Below are 23,125 nucleotides of genomic sequence, written 5' to 3' on the forward strand. Positions count from 1 at the left end.
ACTGCTTTCATGGTGTTAGCCTGCTGCTCCAGTTGCTGGCCACCACATCAGCAAAATGTGAATGGGTTAGGCAAACAGCATAAGGTGGTACAGTACCTATAATACATTAAGCGAGAAGGAAACCAGATGAAACTTCCATCAAGCTGTCTAAACTGATAGCTAATCTATAAAATTGCTGCCGGCAGCAGAGAGTTTTAACAGACAGCTAACTTCATGGGGTTATTCATCTATCAAAACTCACTTGGGACTCTGCTTCTGGTTTGCACACAAAACGAAAGCACTATCAGAATTCATTCTGTAGTTTAGTTTGCAAAAGAATTGTGATTTTACTCTGAGTGGCTGAAGACCCACACTTTGAAAATCCCTGGATTAGAGAATGGACACCCACTACTGTTCGCGCCTTGAAAATAAATCTAAATAATCTCTCTCTCAGAAAATCTAATATTCATTCCCATCAACTGGAGTCACTGTTATCAGGAAAAAACTACTTGAAATACTCCTTTAAATAATAAAACGTAAACATAAAACCACAAGACTGTAAACCATACTTTTTTATTGTGAACTGATCCTAGACCTTGATTTAAACCAAGATACCATACTGCTTCAGGACATCTGTGTATTTAGCAATCTTGCTCTCCACATTTTTCTCTGCTTGCTTTCGGAGTTTCTAAAAAGGAGAAAGAGAAAGAAGAGAAACTCAGTTCAGCCACAGGATCTTAACAGGCAGGTAAATACTGAATGGTAGAAGTCCAATGCTAGGAAATCACACAGTCAAACTATCAGAGAATCAGTCACAGAATAATTCGGATTCCCTTTATAATTTCTTTTTTACAACTTACTGGACAATTAATAGTCTCCCTTTGTGGAAAATCTAAAGTTATTGCCCTTCCCCTTCATTCTAATTTATCTGTTCTGGGACTTCCAGGCATAAACATTTCTCCACTCAGCCTTTAATATGAGAGATTTGGGGCGGGGAAAAGACACAGCTGTCTCTTTATTAACTCTAGTCTGGAACACCCTTCACAACAATTATAAGCTAAGGTTAACTCACCATAAGTTGCTTCTTCTTTGTATAATGAAGCTTGGCCTTCTCTTTGCGTTTCTCTTCCAGAGTGGCTGTGATGGCTTGGTACTTCCAGCCAACCTCATGGGCAAGGCGGCCCAAATAAGCAAACTGAATGGAAGAAAAATGTAGCACTTTATGACCATTCCCAGCACGGCCCCAAATTTCCACTAACCAGACCTTCTATTCTTGCTCAGTGAACTTCATTTTCCCAGAGATTCCTATTAACGGCATTCCTAGTACTCCACACCCACCTAGACTACATAGACAACTCAGCCCTTAAGTGCAGCCCTGCTCTTCTTTTAGCAGAGTCTTTCCCAACCTGTCTTCCAGCTGTGCTGGATCTCCAACCAGCATGGCTACAAGTGACCAGGCTGGAAAGACTTCCTCAGCAGAATCAGAATTCTTGTCCTCAATCACAGACTTGCTAACCCAGAAGGGCTACTGTATCCCCAGACGTCCTCAAAATCTCATAGAGCATATCATGAAAGGCAGGTCTCAGATGGTAGTGCATGAAATGCTGTCTCATGGTCCTGAAACTCGAACTATGGTGGAATGTCATCATCACAGACCTACCCAAATCAATACCCTTAACAAATATAGCAGAGATATTATCCCACAGCCAGCTAATAAGGCCAACATTCCCAATCCCAACAGGCACCAATCAAATAGTGACACCGTAGGATAAAATACCATGATTGACTATAAGAGCCCCTACTACATTTTCAGGTACCATAGAGAGGCTGGGAACTGATCTGGATGGACATCCACTAACGTCAATCGTTTTGCTTGATACCATTTAAGCAACTGAGGTCTGCAAGACCTCAGATCGCTTTTCCTTATCTCAATTCTTTTAGCCAGAGAAAAGGACCTCCTGAAAACATACTTTGCACACTTAACATGGGAAGCTAGGGGTCCTCCTTAATTTAGGATTGTATGGCAACAGACTGCAACAAAGACACATTGTACTAAATCCCTACTGGCAACTCTTAACAGTAACAAACATTACCTTGCGTGTGGGTTTGAGCCGGACCACTTTCAGGGCAGCTGGGACCACCATCCTCTTGCGCTGTAGGAGAAAACATGCCTCATTAGCATACTTGCACAAAGAAGGTAGCTCTGAGCACCGCTATGGATGCTCAGGTCTGCCTCAGTGTTAGGCTTTTTCTCACATCTCAAGTCAAACAATGTAGGTAAAAAAGAGGAACATCACTGACAGAACAGGAAGCTAAGGAGTCAAGGTATTTCTCTTGTGCATCAGGAAGAGAGTTACCTTATCATAAGGTGGTGGGATGCCATCAAAAACCTTCAGCCTCTCTAAGGCAGCCTGGCCACGTTTGGTTTTGTGAGGGAGCATTCCTAGTGGAGTGGGGGAAACAAATGGGAAAAATGTAGAGGATTAGCAGAGACCCCGAGATACATAAAGGAGTAGATCAAATCTCTTCAAAAAACTCTACAACATATAAGCAAATGTAAACAGCTCCCTTCCACTTAATGGACAGATCAAAATAACATCTGCAATGCTGAGCAGAATGAACCAGGACTAGATGTGATCACTGAGCAAACGAATACGAAAGCAACCTGGATCAGAAGTGCTTTAATGGACCCCAACTTCAACCCAGTCTTTGCTAATCTGGACCCTTCAAGGTGCTGTGGACTGCAACTGTTCTAACTGCTAGACTACATAGTCATTGATCCTAATCTGGAAGGAACGAGTTAAAGAAAGTTAACCTTGTTCAAAACACAAAAATGAATGGAAATGTGGACCCCCAAAGAGTATCAAATCACATATTCCCCAAATGTGTGCAGGTATTTTGAAACTAGATTTATTCTTTTTAAGAAAACACTTCTGTTTTCAATGAGAAAACAACACTCACCTCGAACTGTTCTCCAGAAGATTCGACTGGGAGCACGGAAGTGGTATGGGCCACGGGATGGGTTGGTGTTCATACGCTTGCGAAGGAAAGCAAGGTATTTCACTGTGAGAACAGGAAAAGAGAAAGGCTTAGACCAGATCAGAAAGATTATTATTGTTAGCTGAACTCCACAAACCACACAGTTCATTCATATGCTTTGTTCCTAAATGTGGGGAATCAGATTCCTATACAAACATACAAAATCATCTACTGTGATTATGAAGAACTACCTTCAGAATACAAGAGCCCCCCGGGTATAAGAAAACCTTCAGGGTCTTGTGTAGACAACAGATGTACAGATTTTGGAATCCTTGCGTCACTGTTATCTTTATTAATTGTTAATCTTATTACAATGGTTAGGGATGCACCCAGGTAACACCTCTGCAAGCTGCATTGGTTGCCAATTAGCCTCCATATAGAATTCAAGGTGTTGGTTGCCAATGATAAAGCCTTTCATGGCTCAGAGTTATTTGTGGGGCAGCCTCTGTCCATCCTCCTAGAACTAGTACAGTGGGAATGCTCCAGGTCCATTGTTAAAATTATGTCATTTTGTGGGGCCTCAGAAATGTGCCCCTCCTGTAGCTGCATCTGACTGTAGGGCAATATTCCCCCCCCCCACTTCCCCTAAACTCTGCATGGCTCCAAGCCTGTTGCCATTTAGGAAAGCCCTTAAGACATGGCTCTTTTACTAGGCCCTGGGTGGGGCCGTTTATATGAATGGAATAAATGAATATTATCCCAACATCGTGCTCCTCACCCCAAGCAACTGGGTGCCGCAGTGCCTTAAGTTCAACATGGAAAAGAGAAGTGAAGTTGTGCAGGCAGCCCTCCTGCTCCTTCAGGGCCCATGCATATCATATGGATAGTTACAGAGCAAAGAAGGCTGTAGGAACAGGCTGGTGGTCTCAGATGGTAGTGCATGTACAGTCGTCTCATGGCCATGACACTCGAATTAAAGGTGGTAAGACATCATCACAGACCACCTTCCACACAGACACTGTTCTTCATATTTATCGCATCATGCAGCCTTACTTTGTGGTTTCCACTCTTATCTAGTCCTTTCTTTAGCGCAGAATGGGGAAATTATTATTTAAAAGCATCCAAAATCTATGATGCAACATACACGCATTAAACTGACATGTCAGCACAAGCTCCCAAGGAGGATGAAGAGTTAACTCCAGCACTAAAGGTTTCTTCCCTGCCCACTCATTCATTAGACTGTGCCTACATTTTTCTCAGGCTTCTCTGCAATGAAAAAGACATAAGAAAGCAGCAACTTTTTATGATCCAAATGCCAGCTTACACAGCCCAACTGTGCAAAATGTACGGGTAGTCCTCGACTTCTGACGACAATTATGACCGGAATTTCCATTGCTAAGCAATGCGGTCATAAAGCACGACTACATCGCTTAGCAACAGCAATCCTTGCAGTCCCAGTTGCTGCCGTTAAGTGAATCACATGGTTGTTAGATGAGGTAACTTCCTACCGGCTTCCCACAACCAATGTCAGTGAGGAAGCCAGCAGGAAGTTGTAAGTCCCAGACCTGCCAGCAAGCAAGTAGCTGCTGCTGGGTGGGGGAGGGAGGGTGTGTGTGGGAAGGGTGAGCAAGAGGTGCAGCACGGGTCAGAAAGGATGTGTGAGAGGTATAGCACAGGAAAGGGGTGAGGTGCAGGTTGGGACCATGGGGATGTAGTGTGGGCTGGGAAGGGCATGCAAGGTTGTGGCGTGGGTTGGGGAGGGTGTGGGGCACGGGTTGGGAAGGGTGCACAGGGGTGCACAAGAGGTGCTGCATGGGTTGGGGAGGGCACATGGGGGTGTGGCACAGATCGTGAAGGGTGCACAGGGGTGCAGCATGGATCAGGAAGTGTGCGTGGGTGGGGGCACTGCAACGGGTGTAACTTTTGGGGACTGGTTGGAAGCCCCTTTGTAACATCAAACGGTCACTAAACAAATGGTTGTAAGTCGAGGACTATCTGTATAGAATTCTAGTTCCAAATTTTCAACATGAGTTACTGGCACAACTCTTCCACATGCTACCCTCTAGCTGTGTTATCAATTAAAATGCAGTTTTCCAAGGAAGAAAAGCAGCAAATCTCCAAATGCAATGCTTGTCAATATGATTATATTGCATTTTCTGGAAGAATGAATGGCCTTCCCAGATGCTTATTCATTCCTTTAGTAGACCCTCTTTCTCCTATGGGGCCTCAGGGCCTCCAAGCTTTTGAAACCACTACTACTAGGTCTCAGATTGTATAGTCTTGCTACATTTATGCCAAAGCAGGACTACCTTTAAGGAAAACAGATTGTTCTAGACTCTGGGTCACTGTTTTAAGAAAACACATGCCTTTAGAATTGGCCATAATTGCCAAAGTTAACTAATTTGCTTTATTAGTCATTTGGTAGCTTAGAAAACTGTCTTCCCCAAATCATTTTGACAAGTTTAGAAGCCTCAGTTTTACTTACATTTGTTGCGATAGAAGTTGCCAGATATGTTAATCCCTTCACATCGCACAACCACAACTTTGCGCCCTGAAGGAAAAAGGAAGCACATGTTTAGAGCATGTCCTTTGCCATGGAATGCAGATTGGACATACTGTAGAATTTTCAAAGAGTGAAGCCTAGTATCTGTTACAAATTGTAAGTTTGTATCCCCAGGAATCTATATCACACTTCCACCACTTTCTTTAATCCACAGATGAATAAATTAGTTCATGTAGCAGAATGGTTGGGAGAACCTAGCCAAGCTTGACTGATCTTAAAGACTGAACTGGATTGAACAGGTTAGTACTTTGCATAACAAACACCCAGAAAATCCCAGGTCTGTAGGCCAGATTAAAACACTGAAAAGGCATCCTGGAAGAAAATAATGACAAATTACTTCCATATAGTTGCCGAGAAAATTAATGGACAATTCCACAAAGCTTCCAGGAACTGACCACAATTTTAAGGATACTTTAAGTTCCAGTAAGACTAACAGGTAGTGTAGAAAATTGCATACATCATGACTAGCCAGTGAACTATACAGACCAAAGATCTAAGTCAATAGAAAAAATCATAATGTGCTTCAAAATGCAACCTATGTTAAGACAAAGACTTTAAGGAAGCAGAATCCTACAGATCCTGAGTAGGCAGAAGATATATACACTGAAATTATGAACTTTTCTAGATGTAGACTTCTATCAAAATAGCAGCATTAAATTTAAAAAGTTACATTCCTTTAGCTATGCTAAAAAAAACCCCAACAACATACAAGTCGTCTCAGAATTTGCTCCAATATTTGCAAGATTCAAATATCAAAAAGCATCTCCGTACATTGTTATGCATCCTCAGCCTTGCATACAAGCTACAATACACCCTCCATACATTGAGGTGAGAGTGACAGAATTCCCACATGGACAGATCAAACCTTACCCAGCAAGACTTGTTTAGCCACAATGGCTGCGAGGCGGCCCAGCAAATGGCCACGTCCATCAATCACCAATACCTGGAAAAGAGAAGTTTTTAAATGGGACTTGTTGACATTTACAAAGGAATATTTCTAGGATGAAACAAAATAAATAATCTTCTCAAACCACAGTGATTTAAATATTCTAAGCAATCATGAAAATGAGGGGAGAAAAATCATTGTATAGGCCTTAGATATGATAGGGCTGAAACTATAGAGTTTCTCCAATCTATAAAGCATCACAGCTTCTGTTTAGCAAGGCTAACACCATCCATGCAAGCAAATATTATTCCCCTGCTTCACAGCACAGGAATTTTGTTTAGCTTTTCCAAAGGTGTATCTTTCACAGCCCTTTTACTTATTTCCTACAACACTAAGTTTCTGGTAACAACTTTTTTTTTTTTTTTTTTGCAGTTTCCTCTTATCAATTTCACATCCATCTCTTTTTCTCTCATTCATATTATCTTTCCACCTAGCTATCACAACTGAGCAATTCTATAATAGTCTCGAGTACATACAATCACCAGCTCAGTACAAAATAAAGCCACAGCTAGGCAGAAAGACCTGGCCTACTGGTTTGCAGGACAAGGAACATATTCAACAGGCATACAATTTTAAGCCTCAATTGAAAATGAGAAACCAGGGAGGGAAGTAATGACAGAAAGTAGTTTTCCTGTTTCTAATACCTTTCCTGATGCGTTCAACTAAAAATATATTTCCCCAGGCTTTGGCCACGTTGGTGGGTGGTGATGGCACTTGTTAGGCACCAACTTGGGATAATGCTGGCATGGAGCATCTTGGCCGACTGGCAGATGCACCAAAGTGCATCACCGAAGTGCACCATTAATCCAAGTCTCTCTCCCTTGTCCTCTTCAGAATGAAGCTACACGGGCCGACATTAATCAAACACCTAAAACACGGTCCTCATAACGTTAAGCCTTCTTTAAATACTAAACCCGACTAAAGTGGGGGGGAAAAGGTTCATAAAAGAACATTGTTACACATTTACAGTCTACAATGAAGGAAAGACACTCGGTAAATGCCCTGGAGTTAGAACCTAATTCATCCACAGACACGCTAATTCCAATCCATTCCCCCTCCCCCTCCAGGCTCGGATCATCTCCACGTGATCCCTCTCCCTTCTCTCCCGACAACGGCCAAGCTCCGGGAAACCGGCCAGGAGCCGCAAAGGGACGCCGCTGGAGCCCTGCCGCCCGCCCACCTCTCCAGCTACCCCGTGAATGAAACAAGAAAGGCGCTAAAGACCCGCGCACCTTCGGCTCCGTCATGGCTGCTTCTCAGCGGCCACAGGGAAAGAGACTCCGCCCAGCCAGCGCCACGGGGTCACCCTTTCCGGCCGGTTTAAGAAATGTTAAAAAGCACAGGGGCGGATATGACGTTGACGCCTAAACCAAAGATGGGAGCGGTGCGAAGCCAGTACTTCCGGTAAAAGCGATAGCGTCCGGAAATGGTGCCGCTCTATCATCTTTCTTCTCTATGGTGAAAGTCCTGTCTCCTAGGCAGTTGAAAGTCCCCGTTGGAAAATCTAGTTCAAAACTTGACGGGAAGTAGTAATAGGGTAGGCTGTTCAGGCGCAGCTGGAGTGACCGGAAGAGAACTCGAACTCAGGGCGGAAATAGTGCGTGATGCCTTCTCTGTAGCTGCCATGTTGGGAAATGGCTTTCATTTATTTGATACATTTGTATTATGCCTTTCCTTTAGGAGAGTTCAAGCTGACCTATGTAGTTTTGTACATAGTACAGATTTTCCATCTCTCTTCACAATTACTACCCAGTGAGATAGGTTAGGCTGAGGGACAGTAATCAGCCAAAAAGCATCCAACCCAGGATGATTTGATCCTGAATCTCTATGATAGAAGCCTAGATCCAACAGTTTAATTGCTGCTCACTTTTTCCATGAAAATTATTTTTTCACTCACTCATGTTATTTTGTCTGTCAGTGTAAGTTGCCTTTCTAGTTTTCAGTTGCAATCGATTTCATATTTACCAAGGTGTAAATACATGTAAGATTAAACCAGTATAGAATTGTTCTGTTGATGGCCTGGCCCACTTGATCTGCTGGAAAGATTCTTATAATTGTAATAAATAGCTTAACTGGGAAATCCCTAATCCTGAGTGTCAGTGGGGAGAATTGACCACAAATGGCAGCTTTTCTTCATTTAATAGTCAGCAATTGCTGAGCCAAGAGACTACATGGCCAATAGCCCCTTGAAGCCTAGTTATATATCCCAAAGCTTGCAATCAATACTTTAAACCAGTTATATATCTCTTAAACACAGAAAAGCCATAACAACCAAGTGTGGGATGGCTTATACCTGATCCTAAGAATAGGACACCTTCAACTACTACTGACTTTACCCAGGCCAGTATAATAGCTGTGTTGAACAGAGATGTGGGGATTGTATTTTGCCACTTCTGGGGGGTCCAGGCTGGAGAAGGCTGACCTAGGTTTCATTACATTTCTGACATGTTGCATGTTTGTCTGACCCAGAAGTATTTCCCTCTTGTTACCACTTTTCCCTCTATCATAAAAGTTAAAAAGCTCTTGGGTTTTAAGTACTATTTCATGTAATCCAAAAAAAAAAAATGTTTAAATTGATTACACACACACACACACACACACACACACACACAACAAGGATGGGGAACCAACAAAAACAAAAATCAGCTTAAGCAATGGAGCAAATATTTCTCATTTAAACCCCAAGTTCTCCAAGGCATTTAATGGTTCTCTGTAATCATTTTAACCTCACAATAACTCAGTAAAGTAGATTAGGATGAGAGGTCAACCTGTCCGCTGATAGCTGCTTGGATAATGACAAATTGTTCTGCTTTCCCAAGTGTTTTCTAGTATTGCAAACAGTGCAATGTTTGCATAAATCAAGGCCCAGGGGGGAGATAGGACCAGTTTCATGGAGACCCAGGGCAAACTTATGCTTGTCAGGTCATTCTGGTGAGCTCATGAAGAAAGGCTCTGAAGTCTGTTCCTCGTGTTCTGCTTTTAGTGGTACAAAAGACACTTTACTTTTTTTTTAGAGGCATGTCTTGTGACATCATCTCTATCTGATCTCCAGCCCACTGCTTTAGCTATTTCAGTTTGGAAGTGGTGTTTTCCTTCTGACATGTGGATAATCTAGAGTGCTTCAGAGAAGAGCCCGGGTGCCATGGTCAAGGACAGTGATCTGCTCTGCTCAAGCTGAACTGGCAAGTGTGCTGCAGAAATGCTCCTTCTCTGCCTGGTCTATGGACACTGCACTTCCATGGCCATTTTCACAGAGACCCCAAATACCTGATCTTTTCCTCTGTACATTGGTATATCAAACACCCAAAAGATCAATACATCTGTAACCAGAAATCCTGCTCTTTACGTGGTGTGTGTGTGTGCTGGGAAGATCTGTAAAGCAGAGATACACACACAGAGACACATGAGATACACGCACAGAGACACAGATGTAGAATAGGGGTGGGAGTGAAAAGAGGCTCTTTGCCCCATAAAATGATTTGCAGGAGAAATTGACTCCAGGAGCTTTCTGGTTTGGGCTTCTCTGCTTTGTATTTCAAGTTAGCTCTTCCAGTCACTCAGGTAGACTTTGGGGGGATGGTGGTTTGACACAGTTATATCAATTTTTTATTTCTCTGACAGGACTGTCAGTCTCGTGGGAGATCAATGGTCCTGTCAGATGAAAGAAGCAGTTAATAAATATTAAGACTAAATAAATAGCAAAAATTAAGTCTTAACCCCCAGTGTCAGCCTGCTACAAGTCCATGAGAGAGATTGTGGCTGGTTTTCCCTCTGGTAGGTAATGCTGGGAGGAAGGGAAACAATGATGGGGAATCTACCACTCACTGCCTTGAAACTACCTCTTATTAAATTGTGTGAAGGCCGCCATAGTGCCCAGCCTCATTACTAAGGTGTGATAAGGGTTATGCTTTTTATATGGATGTCCTTTCCTTTCCAGCACAAAAAACTGGGAGGAAGGCATGTTAATGTAGCTGTGAGAAAAGGCCCTGAAAGTGGACAGTTGGACAAGGCCATCAATGAGCTAAGAAATAAGAGAGGAGAAAAAAGAGAATCTAGCATTCCAGTTTTGCAAAAGCTCAATTTGAAAGGTGAGGGAAGAGGAAATAATGAACAAACTAATGCAGAATGCTCTGTTTAATTACATCCAATGGAGAGCTTCAACATCAGTATTGACAATGTTGCCAAATTTCATTTAAAAAATAGCGCTTCTTATTTCTGTCTTTTGTTATCCACGTCTGGGATGGGTCATGCATAATCCTGAGAATAGGAGACCCCCATTTGCCTACGGACTTCATCCAAGATGGAGTGGATCAGCATGCTGTCTGCAAGCGACATAATAGGGCTCTCCTTCAGCCCTGAGGAAATGAGATGGGTGGAGAGGAGAAGAAGATCAAAATGAACATTTGCCTGTGAGTTGCCTACCAGGGGAGCTGGGGGAAGGAGGAATTGCTCCCAAGGGGACTCTTTTGCAGTGAACCATTTCTCTCTCCTCCCCTCCAGCAAATCCCAAGATGTTTGAGATTTTTACCCAGAAGAAGACACTGCCGGACATGTTGTGCTTCATAGCGTAGGCCAATACTGTTGGAAAAATTAAGTTTTCGGGGTGAAGGAGGAACAGGGAAATTTTCCTCTTCTCCATCAACAACCAGCTTGGTTGGGCTCCACAAATGGCCTGGAACCTGCAGGAGAAGATAAAGTGACAACAAATGCATAAAATATCTAGTTGCACCAAAAAACATTGAGGGAAGGAGGGAGGGGCATTAGTAATTTTTTAAAATGTATACTTCTTTGAAAATCTATTTGACTGAACATGCTTCAGCAAATTCTTCAGATTTGCTCAGGCACATAGGAAGGAAAAGTCTCAGCACTTAATTTGTAAAAATATGGTAGTCTCAAATTTCCCCTTGGATAAACCCTTGGTTGTACATCTTCTGAACTTTTTAAAGCTAGAATGATGAATCAACCCAAGTTTCCACCAAGAAAAGCCAATTTCTCAGTGCTATATAGATCAATTAAAATGCACCAGTTATTTGCTAGCTCCTTGGGAGATAAAATCATTGGTAACCCTAGCTATTGTTGTGGACTTCCTGAAGAGAGGAAAACTTTTTTATAATCCTCTCTTGCTCTACCCACAGGGCCTTGCTCACTGGGTTAAAATGATATCCACCCATCCCCTCTCTTTTAACCCAGATAAAATAATGGAGGCCTGCTCTCCTTTCATATTCCTTATTGGAAACCTGGAGAGAAGTTGGTGTCAAAAACAGTATGGGGGAGAAGTGATGAGGATGAAAGGAATCCACAAAAAATGTTAATGAAGTTGGCAAAGAGTGGGAGAGGAATGGCTGTGTTGAAGACTGCCTGCTGACCAGAAGAGAGAAGTGTGCTACAGAAGTGTGTGACGTCAGCTGATTTCAGCTCCAAAGTTATGGATGCCAAAGAATTACAGATTTTATACCCCTTGAGGCTGCAAGATTGGAATAAATAATAAAAAACTATTTTTATACTTCTATAACTAGGAACCTCTTAAAGCTATATCTCTGATGGGTGAGGGCAAGATAAGGGCAATTCGTTGAGACAAAGGGAACATGTATGTTGTTGGGGCATGACTGCAGCATGAGCAAGTAGAAACTGGGCCCTATTGTCCCTTACCAGCCAAGGATTTGATGGGTCAAGAAGGTTTCTTCAAAGAGTCTCATTTAGGTTCCTTTCAAGGCTAAACTCTGGAGCTCCTGGGATAGGCATCCAGAGAGGGAACAAGGGCTGTGGAGGTGGGGAGAGGGGATAATTAAATATGCATTGTGATGTCATGATGAACACACTGCTTCTTTTATACTTGCATTGTGATTTTGCATGCAAGGGGCAGAGCTTGCATTGTGATGTCACAAGGCATGTTGAGTCATTTTGGCAAAATCGTGGCTTGCTGCTGACATCCCTGCTTCTTAGGTTCTAGTCTTCTTGAAGGTTCCTATTTTTCTCTCTCCAGGAAACTCCTCTTACTCATCCACTTGCTCAAACACTTACCTCAATTACTCCTTTTGTGCAGCTAATACTTGCTCGATTGGGCATAAAAATTTTTGTGTTGTAAGTAAGGACTGCTTGGCGTTGCCCAGAGTAGTTTAGGATGATAGAAGCAGCTTCATCAATACCTAACATAGAAAATGCATTTGTAGGTCAAGATAACTCTGAGTCCTCTATGCAATTCCCCCCCCCCCACAACACACACACACACCTTGCCATTCTGTAGGTACTGTATTCAGTTTATTTTCTTATTCACTAGCATCTGTGTCCTGCTTAGCTCCAAAGACTCTGGGCAGCTAATATTCAAATAAACATTAACAAAATAGTAGTGATTACCCTAACGGAAATATTACAAAATGAATGTAAGACAAGGGATGACAAAAACATATATGAGGGCTATCCAGATTGCAGTTCTTCCAAATCTCCAAACACTCTCTTAAACAGACAGGCTTTGTTGCTCTGCAAACAAATAGGAACATGGTTCCTGTGTGGATTTCATGGGGCAGCATATTCTAGAGGGCTGGGACAGCTTTTTTCCAGGTCCAACCTCCCCCACCCAAGAGTGGGAACCTAGAATGGAGTGGGAACCTAGAATTCAGGAATGGTCCCACAGGCACCTTGGACCTAAGTCATGTAGGGCTTTATAGGTCATAACCAGTTCCTTGAACTGTACCCAGAAACAAACTGGCTACGTGCAGCACCTTGTAATATTGGTGGTAGCACAGTTTAAACAACTTAACTGCCACCATATCAGCTGCTACATTTTCCAGTTGTTGAAGTTTCTGAGTAATCTTCAAGGACAATCCAAGCACAGCATGTTATAAAAGTCCAGCTTTAAAGTAATAAGGGGGTAAGCGCCTGTAACCAAGCTGAAGCTGGGCAAATTTCCTCCCCACCCCCACCCCCACCCCAACCTCTATTTACTATTCTAATAGGAGCTATGAACAGAATAGACTTGCTCCTTCAGGGAGAATGTAACAACATTCAGAACTGGCATAGGGCCATCAGAGGATCGGCCATGTTGTGGACAAACCACAATTCTGTCTTCAGTTTTAGCCTGTTTGCCCTATCTAGGTCTTTGCAACCTCCAAACACTGGGTTGGAACCTCTCCAGGTGATTTCATACAAATGTGAAATAATATGGGAGACAGCACAGAGTTTTTTGGTATCCCATACTGGAGTGATTACAGGCTCAAACTTTTTTTTCCCACTAACATAGTCTTTTACACACCCATGCAAATGCACATTTCCTCTTTCCCCAAGCAGGTGCCCTCTAAATCTGTAAGGCTTCAACCCTTCTCTTCCACCATGCTGGTGTGGGACAGCAAGACTGGTATCCAAAAGGCCCGAGGGCATTATTGTTGCCCAGCAATGAGTCACAATGGCTTTACATTCATTTCGAAAATAGAAATTCTACAGCTGCAGCTTCAGAGTTTGGTCCTCAAGAGGGAATGCCTTGGCTAGAATCGCAGTCAGCTACAGACTAACCTGTTTCATTCACAAATCCCAAGGCCACTATGGATTCTGGTGTCTCCCCATTAAACACCATGCAGGCCCATTGGACGCAGTACAAGCCAATAGAGAGCAGGCCACCTGCTCCTAGCTCTTTCTGCTGCCAGCGGGGAACTTTTGGCAGAGTAACCCCAAATTCAGCATGAAAGATCACTGCATCCCCCAGGACTCTTTCCTTCAGTAGGGAACGGATCTTCTCAGAAGCAGGGAAAAAGCGGGGCCAGAACGCCTACAAAAATGGAAATGTATGATAAGCAGGGTGGAGAAATTAACTCTCAGGGATGCATAAAAAAGAAAATGTCATTGGCCTATGGCAGTGATGTGGATTATGCAGCCTTTCAGTTATTGCAGGATACCATGCCCAGGATACCAATATGGCTCCTCTACAAATTGTATTATTAGAAACAATTTGTTTAAAATAAATTGCATTTTTTAAGCAAAGGCTTTCAAATCAGAGAGAACGAAGGGTACGAATGAAAAATGGAACTGTCAGGGAGGAGAATCTGACAGACAGTCCCACCACTTGTTTGCAAATGCAGCCAGGAAGGAAAGTCACCTACTTCTCACCTCCATAAGAAAGACTTGTTTTTCCTCAGCTGCCTGCACCAGTGTCTGGACCTCAGTGGAATTCATACACAGAGGCTTCTCACAGAGCACATTCTTCCCAGCCTGGATGAAGAGGAGACTGGCTGGGCGGTGGTATGGATGAATGACTCCAACATACACCACATCTAGTTTTTAAAACAGAGGACAAAATAAAAGTTGAGCCGAAACACTGACGAATGTTGGGTATACTCTGGAGGAACCTGTTATTCCCCTGATGCATTGGGCACAATCCTTAGAAGCCCTTGTTAGCATGACTAGTGGATCAAGGGTTGGAGAACGGTAGCACCATGTTGTCCTGTCTCAGGCCACACACTCAAAAAAATCAGAGTGTTTTCAAGCAAATAAACAAGTGGCAAAGGAAATGAGCATGAAATCGCATACACACATACGCAAGAGAAATCAAGTCCCCCAAAGTCCAAATCCAAAACAGCAGTCATAAGAGTGGTCAGGCAAAGTCCAAGGGTCCAAACATCATAGCAGGGTCATCAGCCAGTCTAGATCCAGAGTCACAAACACAAGAATTCAAGTTGGGAATCAAGGCATACGGAGTCTAGGTCAACGAATGGTTGTTGCCAATGAAGAGGCTTGAGCTCGCTGCTCTTCTTCAAGGGAAGCAACCTTGGTGTTGCTCATTTGGAAGGGCAAGGCTCCTTTCTTGCGAGGAGCCTTGCAGAGCACCTTTGCTCTGCTCTCCTCTCTGCACAGCAAGCCCTTGCCCTGGGAGGGGGTGGCAGCTCAGATTCCACATCTGCTGAGATCAGCGGGAGCTGTGTCTCCTGATTACCGGGTGGCACAGCCTCCTCTGCCTGCAGCTCCTCAGGCAGCGGTTCTCCTGGCAGTTTGGGAACTGGCTGCTCACTGTTGGTTTCCTCATCAGAGTCCGAGCTGGCCATGACACCATGCATCTGGAGGGCATCAGTTACAGTAGCTAGCCATAGCTATTCCAAATCCCATGAACTCTCCAGAAACCATAGGAATTTCAGGAAGAGTTTATGGGAAAACAGAAGCGCAGGCCATGGGGATCAGTCTTCCCTGCATGCTGATATGTGGCATTTCTACATAGCCTTCACCACGTCCCTTTTAATTTCTTTCAAACATAGGAGAACAAGGGGCTGCTGTCATAGCAAGTCTTGGGGATCCTATTCTGCAAAATGACCAGGAAGGATTAGCGGCCAGAAGGAATTCTATTCAAGTCCCCATGTGCTGCAGCGTGTCCATGATTTCCCCGCATCATCAGCTGCATTCTGAGGTTCAGATACTAGCCTAGCCTGTCCCTGCAAGAATTTGCAGCTGTGCAACACATCAGTCTGGTCTTACCTCATCCGGAAATAAACGAAGTAGATCATCTTACCATCTAAGGAGGGCAGGAGAACACAATGAAATTCTTAAGTTCAGAATCTAAATTACCTAACTGCACAACTGGAAAACAACATGTAAATCTTATTATATGTGGTACCTAAGATAAACCCTTCTTTTTAAAGAAAAGACATAAATGATTAACTACATAAGCAAGCAGAGAACAAAGGCTGGAATCTTGGTGACATTAAATTCCCATTTTTAATCATCTGGATATGATCCTTTAAAATATGGGAAAATATGGGAAATCTGCCCTGGGGGAGGCAACTTTTCTCCCCAAAAGAACACATCTTCATGATGTGGTACTCTGTGTACCAAGCAGGGGGAGTGGGAGACACAGAATCTTCATGGGAGAGCAAAGATAGCAATAATCATGAAAGTAACATATGGAAGTATCTGGGGTTGGTTTCTTTGTTTAAATGAGAAGAGCTTTTCCATGTTTCCTCCCTCAGAATCTGGGGAAACTATGCTATCAATTTTTTATCATTGTGCTGTCAGTAGAAAAAGGGTCCATGAGCTGTAAGCGTCCTTGGGGTTACAGGAAGCCAACCTGATATATGACCTGCACAGAAAGGATTTCAAGCATTTGATTTTGTCTGCTTCTGTCACAAGGTCTCCAGCAACAAAGTTGGGAAATAGCCATCTGGACCAAAGATCTGGAGAATCGCTACTAAACAGATGGGAGAATATGGGGCAGAACAGACTGATGGCCCATCTATCAGACAGGTTTCTAACAGACTTGAAACATCCCTCCTGTATGCCTGGCCTTTATTCTGTTTCTGTGCCATTAAAGTGGATGTGGGTTTCTTCCTTCCAAAATCCCCAAATTTTCCATTAAGGTTTCTCACCAACATCTGGATCCTGAGCCAATTCTTCATAGGAACCGTAGGCTTTAGGGATGCCATGGATCTTGGCGTACTCTTGAGATCGGCTCAGATCTTGAGAAGCAATGGCCACCACCTTAGAAGAAAGAAGAGGAAGGGTTAACTTCGATAGAACCCCTGCTTTAATTTCTCAGAATTGCTACAATGAATGATTTCCTTCCTGATGCCATATACTCTACATTTCCCAGGCCTTCATATCTCTTACAAAAACTCTCTTGGGTTCACTCTCTGTGCAGCATGAAATGAGATGAAATGAGACAGAGATATATGCACAGAGTAAGATCAGGGGAAAGTTTTCTCTTTTCACATGCTCTCTGATACCAGCTCTTAATGCAGTCAGCATCTGTTATCAAACCTGAACCTCTGTTTCTTCTCTGGAAGATCTGGCATTGTGACTTCTAGCCTCTCACCTCTGGATTTCCACACACTGTCTCTTTCTTCCCAGTATTCCAGACTAAGAATATTTTAGAGACCTTCTTCTTGGAAGCTGCTCTGAGCTTGCCTGAGCTCTATGGGAATTATCCCATCCAGAGGTTCTTTTTCATGTGCTCTGAGTACTACCTTGTGATCTTCTGCTGGCAGAGTCTTCAGAGCCACAATAAAATCGTGACTGATCCTTCCAGCAGAGCAGATCCCCCAGCGTGTGGTCCCCATGGTGGAGAGGAACAGAGAACAGAACAAGAGAACAAATGAAAGTGAGAATGTCTAAGTTGGTCAAGAAAGTAAAGTGCTGGGTGGGAGGAGAGTTGAAATCTGGACTTTGGTATACACCAGCTGTGGCAAATGGAAATCAGTAGGCAGCAGCAAAGCCCCCAGAATGGGAGAGGAGAGGCATTCTAGAGATCAAGTAGCAACATGTCATCTCTACACTTTTAGTTCCAACAGTTTTGAAGTCCTCCTCTGCAGTATTGTTCTCACAGCAGATCTCAGCTGTGGAGGTCACGTTGGAATTTCTCCTTTTCTTTTATTTCCCCCTAATGATTTGGTTGTCAATTGGCAGGAAGGAATAGCTCACTAGACCACCTTAATGCTTTCAGACAATGATCACATTCTTTGAAATACCTGAATACCTGTAGACCGAGCTCTTGCCAGAACAACATTTAAGGATGGAGGTTCCTAAAAGGTGGCAGCTTCACCTGTTCTTCTAACTTCCTTTTCTTGTACTTTTTGCTTTGCCCTTTGTCATTCATAGACTGCTTAGCAGAGCTCCCTGGAAGATCTTGAAGGAGAGGAGCACAAAGAAAGAAAAACAGAAGGTTGAAGCTCCCAGGGCGAACTTTATTTTGCTAACAGCCATTTGTGATTCTCTCTGAAGCACCACCTTCAATCAGCTGTACCTGCTGAACCAAGGCGTGTTTAGCGTGTATCCCTCTAGTTGTCCAGGCTGTCCTGCTGCTGAACGTGGCATTTCTGAAATGCAGGAGGGCATTGCCCGGCCCACAGGAAGAAGAAGACAACAGCGAGCCAGGGCTGGGTGGCAAACACTCAAGTCAAACTTGGCATGTCAATGCCACGTTCAAATGAGTGTTCAACCTGCTGCTTCCCTGTGCCAAGAGAATTAAAAGTTAATTTTTTCCCTCCCCCACCCGAGTTTCTTTTGCACCGAGGCTTCCCATCCGGCTACCTGCCGAGAATATAACTGCTCCCCCAGCCCCGGATCGTTTCTTAAGAAAAATTCAGTTATTGAGGGCATCAAGGAAGACTACGTGGGAACTCCATTTCAGGGACACCAATCCAAGCCTTGCAGCCGAATTTAGGCCGGGGTCGCTTTCCCTCCTTGTGGGAAGACCACTACCTTGTGGTCTTCAGGGGGCAACGTCTTCAAGGCTACGAGGAAATCGTGAGCGATCTTGCCCGCAGCGCAGATTCCCCAGCGGGTGGCCATCGCGGCCGAGCCGGTAGCGGAGTCGGGAAGAAGGGCAGGCGAGGACCGAGAAGGCGGCGATCTGCAGCTTTCCGGGTCTGAGTATTTGGGGCACCTCGCAAGTCCGCGCGGAGGAAAAGGATCGGCAGAGAGCAGCAAAGGCTCGCGGATGGGCGTAGGACAGCGGCGTCCTCTGGCTGGCAGATCGCATGGGTGAAATCGGGGCGAGGGGAGGTGCCAAAGTCCTAGTTTCTTCCTTAAAGAGCCAGGATAGATAATTTTTCCACCTCAACAGGATACCCGATCACTGTACAGTATCTAAGAGCCGCCTGGCTGGCATTCAACGGGTGAAGCTTCTCTTAGCAGGGAGATAAGAGACGGGGAGAACTTCACCTGTTGCATTTGCACCAGCCAAGCGTTGGAGCAGCATTACAAATTACAGATACGTTCTGAGAAGCCACACTCTATTTAGGACGCTGATGGATTTAATTCATCTGCTTTTCCTCCTTGAATAGTTGTTTTCTCTTTATGCATTCCAAAACACGAACGTTGGAAAGAAATGATATAACTGTGCTGAGAACTCTGTCCATCAGCCGAATAATGCTCCGAAGCAGAATACGGTAAAAGGGAACGAACTTTGCTGTGGCAAAAGGAAGATGAGTTCTGGAAGGAACCAAATCCATCTGGGAGTGCAGAGAAAAAAAAAATCCCCTGTGCATCCCTATGGAACAGGCAGATCTGAGGATGCTACTAACTGTCCCATTGTAAGTGCTGGTCCCTCCTGCTTCTTGGTCATCTTCCCCCAGGTGTAGGTACGCAGCCTGCCCTGTGCATGCTACAGACAAAAATATCAGGGGAGAGTGTGCGTGAAGAAAAACAGCCAACACGTGCATACCCACTCTATTAAACTTCTATTAAACCGAGCAAACCCCCCTCCCTTCTAGCACTGAAGATGTTACTTAGCTGGGTAACAAAATGTCTGCAAGAAAACAACCAAGCTCAGAGAACCCCAAGGATGCCACTATTAAACTTCTCTCACACATACACACAGGCAACACTTAATTATCTGTTACATTTCTACACATGCACACACCCAGAGGCCACATATACCTGTACTCTGATTACAGGATTTGGACTTCAATTCTGGGAGTTGAAGTCCACCCATCTTAAAGTTGCTGAGGTTGAGGAACCCTGTCATATAGGGTAACCAAGGGGAGGCCTTTGAAGCAATGCAGCCCCTTGGAACGAGCTGCTTCCCCTCCCTTCTCTTTTTGCAAACAAGGGAAAACATGAAGATTGCAGAACTTTGCTGGAAGACCATTCAAGTGCTGCCGTTTTCTTTTAAGGAGCTGAGTGGATGGCCTGTCCTCTGCTAGGGTTGCAGATAATTGTCTGAATAGGCTGCACAGTTGCATCGCCTTCCTTTTTATCCCAGCTGGAGGGATAAAACTCTGATTAGTTCCTGGGGAGAAAGTGCATGAACAGACAGAGGAGAAAACCCCAACACTGCCTATGGTTACTGCTGGTTAAAAGGGTGGGAAAGGATTCAAGAAGCCACAATCTACAGCAGTGTTTCTCAACCATGGCAACTTTAAGACGTGTGGACTTCAACTCCCAGAATTCCCTAGCCAGCATCCTTAGCCAGTTACTCGCCCTCTCCAGCTGTACTCATCCAATGCTCTTGACTTAGTTATTGAATAAGCTCATTTTCTGAGTTTGCAAAATATATTGAACATATGGTAACAAGTGGGTTAGCGCAGCATGCTAAACCACAAAAGCTCGCCAACCACCTAAGCAGCATTAACACTAGCCAAGCCTACCATTGTTCAACTGCTGCTATCCGATCTTTAACTGGCCTGGTTAAGTGTGTTGTGTGAATCAGCCACTGTGAAGTAGGATTACATTCTCAGGCTAATCCATATTGTACGGTTATGGGCTATAGTGAATTGTGTCTTAGGTAGCCATGTTTTGGGTTGGCCTTGTGAACCTCCTTTCTGTCTAAAAACTTTTCTAGCTGGTTAAATTCTTAGAGCATTTCCAGACAAGCAAACTGAGTCTCATCAGATACAGAAGAAGTGCTATTTTGCATCAAGCAAGTTTCCAAAGTGCTGGAAGGAAGGGATGAGCAAATAATTATTGGAGCCCAAGTTTTTAAAATATAAAACCAAGTGTGAATTATTAAGGGTTAATAGTAGTAACTAATTGGCCATTGGTGCTCCCAGGTTCTTGGGTGAAAGAAGTGGGGCACAGATATCAGAAGCAAGAGTGGAGTTAAAGTAAACCTATATTTTCCGTGGATTGCAAGAACAAGTGACGTTCAAGCTGTGATCACCTTGTCCTCTCCTGTGTGCACAAAGGGCTGATCTAGGCAGTGTTTCTTAACCTCAGCAACTTTGAGATGTGTGGACTCCAACTCCCAGAATTCCTCAGCTAGCCTGCTGGCTGGGGAATTCTGGGAGTTGAAGTCCACACAACTCAAGGCTGCTGAGGTTGAGAAACACTGATCTAGGGGGTGGAGAGCTTCAGTGCTGAGCCTGATGAAATCAGATCTATGTGCCTTGGCCTCCAGCTGGGATAAAAAGGAAGGTGATGCAACTGTGCAGCCTATTCAGACAATTATCTGCAACCCTAGCAGAGGACAGGCCATCCACTCAGCTCCTTAGAAAACGGCAGCACTTGAATGGTCTTCCAGCAATGTTCTGCAATCGTCATGTTTTCCCTTGTTTGCAAAAAGAGAAGGGAGGGGAAGCAGCTCGTTCCAAGGGGCTGCATTGCTCCAAAGGCCTCCCCTTGGTTACCCTATATGACAGGGTTCCTCAACCTCAGCAACTTTAAGATGGGTGGACTTCAACTCCCAGAATTCCCCAGCCAGCATGGCTGGCTGGGGAATTCTGGGAGTTGAAGTCCACCCATCTTAAAGTTGCTGAGGTTGAGGAACCCTGCTATATGAAGCATCCTTCTTTCCTTGTTCCTAGCTCTGCTTCTGTGCTGTCGGTGTTACTCTCCCAAATAGAAATGTAGTAGATGAACCTTTCCTCCATCCTTGTTATCTGCATGGCAGGAGAGAGAGTTTTTATTCAGTTCAAAGAAGAGTTGCAGAGTAGTGTGGAAATAGGGGTCAGGGATGAAGAGCAGCCCGTGAGCTAAGGCACGAAGTAGTGCCCAGCAAAAAGACTCAAAATATTCTGTTGTCTTTGGCAGCAGTTCAGTATGCTGTGAAAGTTTATATGGTAGTGGAGATCAAGCTACAGAGGATCTCGCTGGTAGGGGATTAAACAGCTGGTCCCAGAGTCAGCAGCAACAATTCCTGCCTCACTAGTCAAGGAATGGGCTTGATACCTATCATGTTCCACACGATTTATCCTCGTATCCTGTTTACCATGGCATGAAGACACATCACTAACAGCTTTTAAGGAACGTGTCCTCATGACGTTGCTCCCATCTTGTCCCAAGCCTGCCATGAGAGCAGCCTGAAGTTGTCTTTAGTTCTGAGGTTAAAGTGGTATTTTCCCTCTTGTCCTATGTCAGATCTTGCCCAACAGTCCACAACAGCTCGTGATGATGCTAGCAATGATATTGTTGGGGGCAGGGCTCTACCCAGGTCTGGTTGTTCACGATAGGTGGGCCTCTCCCTGACCAATCACTGCTTCTTTGGCTTGGCTTGTAAGAGAGACTGGACACTTCTCTTGTGCAGAGGCATCTGCCCATTTAATGCCTAACAGGCAGCTCAGAAGTACTGGTTAAACATTGCATGGACTTCCCATTTAGATAGGTCTACTAGTCTTCTGGAAGACCGGTAGACATGCATTCAAACCTATGTAGAAAAGGTGGCTAGACTAATTGGCTAAATTGACTAATGTTGGTCAGTTTAAACAGAAGCATAGGAGAATGCAGGACGGAGAAGAAGATAACTTGTAGGCACAACAGGGCTCCTTTCCACATCAGCTGATGCCCTTTCTGTGCCCTACCAACCCCGTGAACCAGGATATATTTTTTTTCTTGACAATGGGATAGCAGCCTTCCAGAAGACTAATAGACTGGTGTCCACTTGGGTAACTTGAAAGATAGCTAGATTCTCAGCCTCAGCATAATTGTAGAGCCCCGACCCCACCCTACAATACTCCACAATACAGTATGAAAAGTGGCTATTTTTCTTACTAGCAAACAAGCAAGCATGACGATCATGTGTATTGGCAGGTAGGAGTGGTGGGCGGAGCAAATGACAACGTACAAGTAATGAAATAGTCACACAAATCCTGACACAAGTATGTAATCGTGGCCTTTGTATAATTCTGTCATCATGTGTGTGACTATGGTTTGTTGTGCCCAGTACTGCCTATGCTAACTGGGGATTCCCAGGCTGCTAACAGCCTAAGGAGATTTTGACCCCTTTGCTTTGGGGAAGGCAGCACTTTAAC

At 44.1% G+C, this 23,125-nt stretch overlaps 2 protein-coding genes and 3 non-coding genes across 8 annotated transcripts; all 5 read right to left on the reverse strand.

The window, feature by feature from the left end:
• Positions 1–533: 533 nt before the first annotated feature.
• On the reverse strand, positions 534–7,803 carry RPL13A (ribosomal protein L13a). Its single transcript, XM_007431639.4, has 8 exons — positions 7,700–7,803; positions 6,392–6,464; positions 5,444–5,509; positions 2,941–3,042; positions 2,337–2,422; positions 2,073–2,132; positions 1,052–1,174; positions 534–667 (listed from the first exon to the last, which is right to left on the reverse strand). Exons 1-8 carry the CDS (start codon positions 7,712–7,714, stop codon positions 581–583), a joined length of 612 nt encoding a protein of 203 aa, XP_007431701.1. The 5' UTR covers positions 7,715–7,803; the 3' UTR covers positions 534–580.
• LOC112541050 (small nucleolar RNA Z195/SNORD33/SNORD32 family) lies at positions 1,556–1,638 on the reverse strand. The gene has a single exon (XR_003085085.1). It is a non-coding gene; the product is annotated as a small nucleolar RNA Z195/SNORD33/SNORD32 family (small nucleolar RNA).
• LOC112541051 (small nucleolar RNA SNORD34) lies at positions 2,208–2,283 on the reverse strand. The gene has a single exon (XR_003085086.1). It is a non-coding gene; the product is annotated as a small nucleolar RNA SNORD34 (small nucleolar RNA).
• Positions 3,879–3,962, reverse strand: LOC112541049 (small nucleolar RNA Z195/SNORD33/SNORD32 family). The gene has a single exon (XR_003085084.1). It is a non-coding gene; the product is annotated as a small nucleolar RNA Z195/SNORD33/SNORD32 family (small nucleolar RNA).
• Positions 7,804–10,601: 2,798 nt separating the features above from the next.
• LOC103055457 (trans-1,2-dihydrobenzene-1,2-diol dehydrogenase-like) lies at positions 10,602–18,903 on the reverse strand. 4 transcript variants are annotated; one of them, XM_088142737.1, is made up of 9 exons: positions 18,639–18,903; positions 17,906–18,062; positions 17,405–17,459; positions 16,808–16,919; positions 14,565–14,728; positions 13,974–14,226; positions 12,489–12,613; positions 10,996–11,146; positions 10,602–10,822 (listed from the first exon to the last, which is right to left on the reverse strand). In XM_088142737.1, exons 2-9 carry the CDS (start codon positions 17,941–17,943, stop codon positions 10,713–10,715), a joined length of 1,008 nt encoding a protein of 335 aa, XP_087998863.1. In that variant the 5' UTR covers positions 17,944–18,062; positions 18,639–18,903; the 3' UTR covers positions 10,602–10,712. The 4 variants fall into 4 exon arrangements, with proteins under 4 accessions (XP_087998863.1, XP_087998862.1, XP_087998864.1 ...); XM_088142736.1 differs by lacking the exon at positions 18,639–18,903 and adding an exon at positions 18,181–18,332; XM_088142738.1 differs by lacking the exons at positions 17,405–17,459; positions 17,906–18,062.
• Positions 18,904–23,125: the final 4,222 nt, after the last annotated feature.

Source organism: Python bivittatus, unplaced genomic scaffold (assembly GCF_059951505.1).
Source record: "Python bivittatus isolate LINGU-HERP-01145 unplaced genomic scaffold, Pbiv_v1 ctg000440_np1212, whole genome shotgun sequence".
Lineage (NCBI taxonomy): Eukaryota > Metazoa > Chordata > Lepidosauria > Squamata > Pythonidae > Python > Python bivittatus.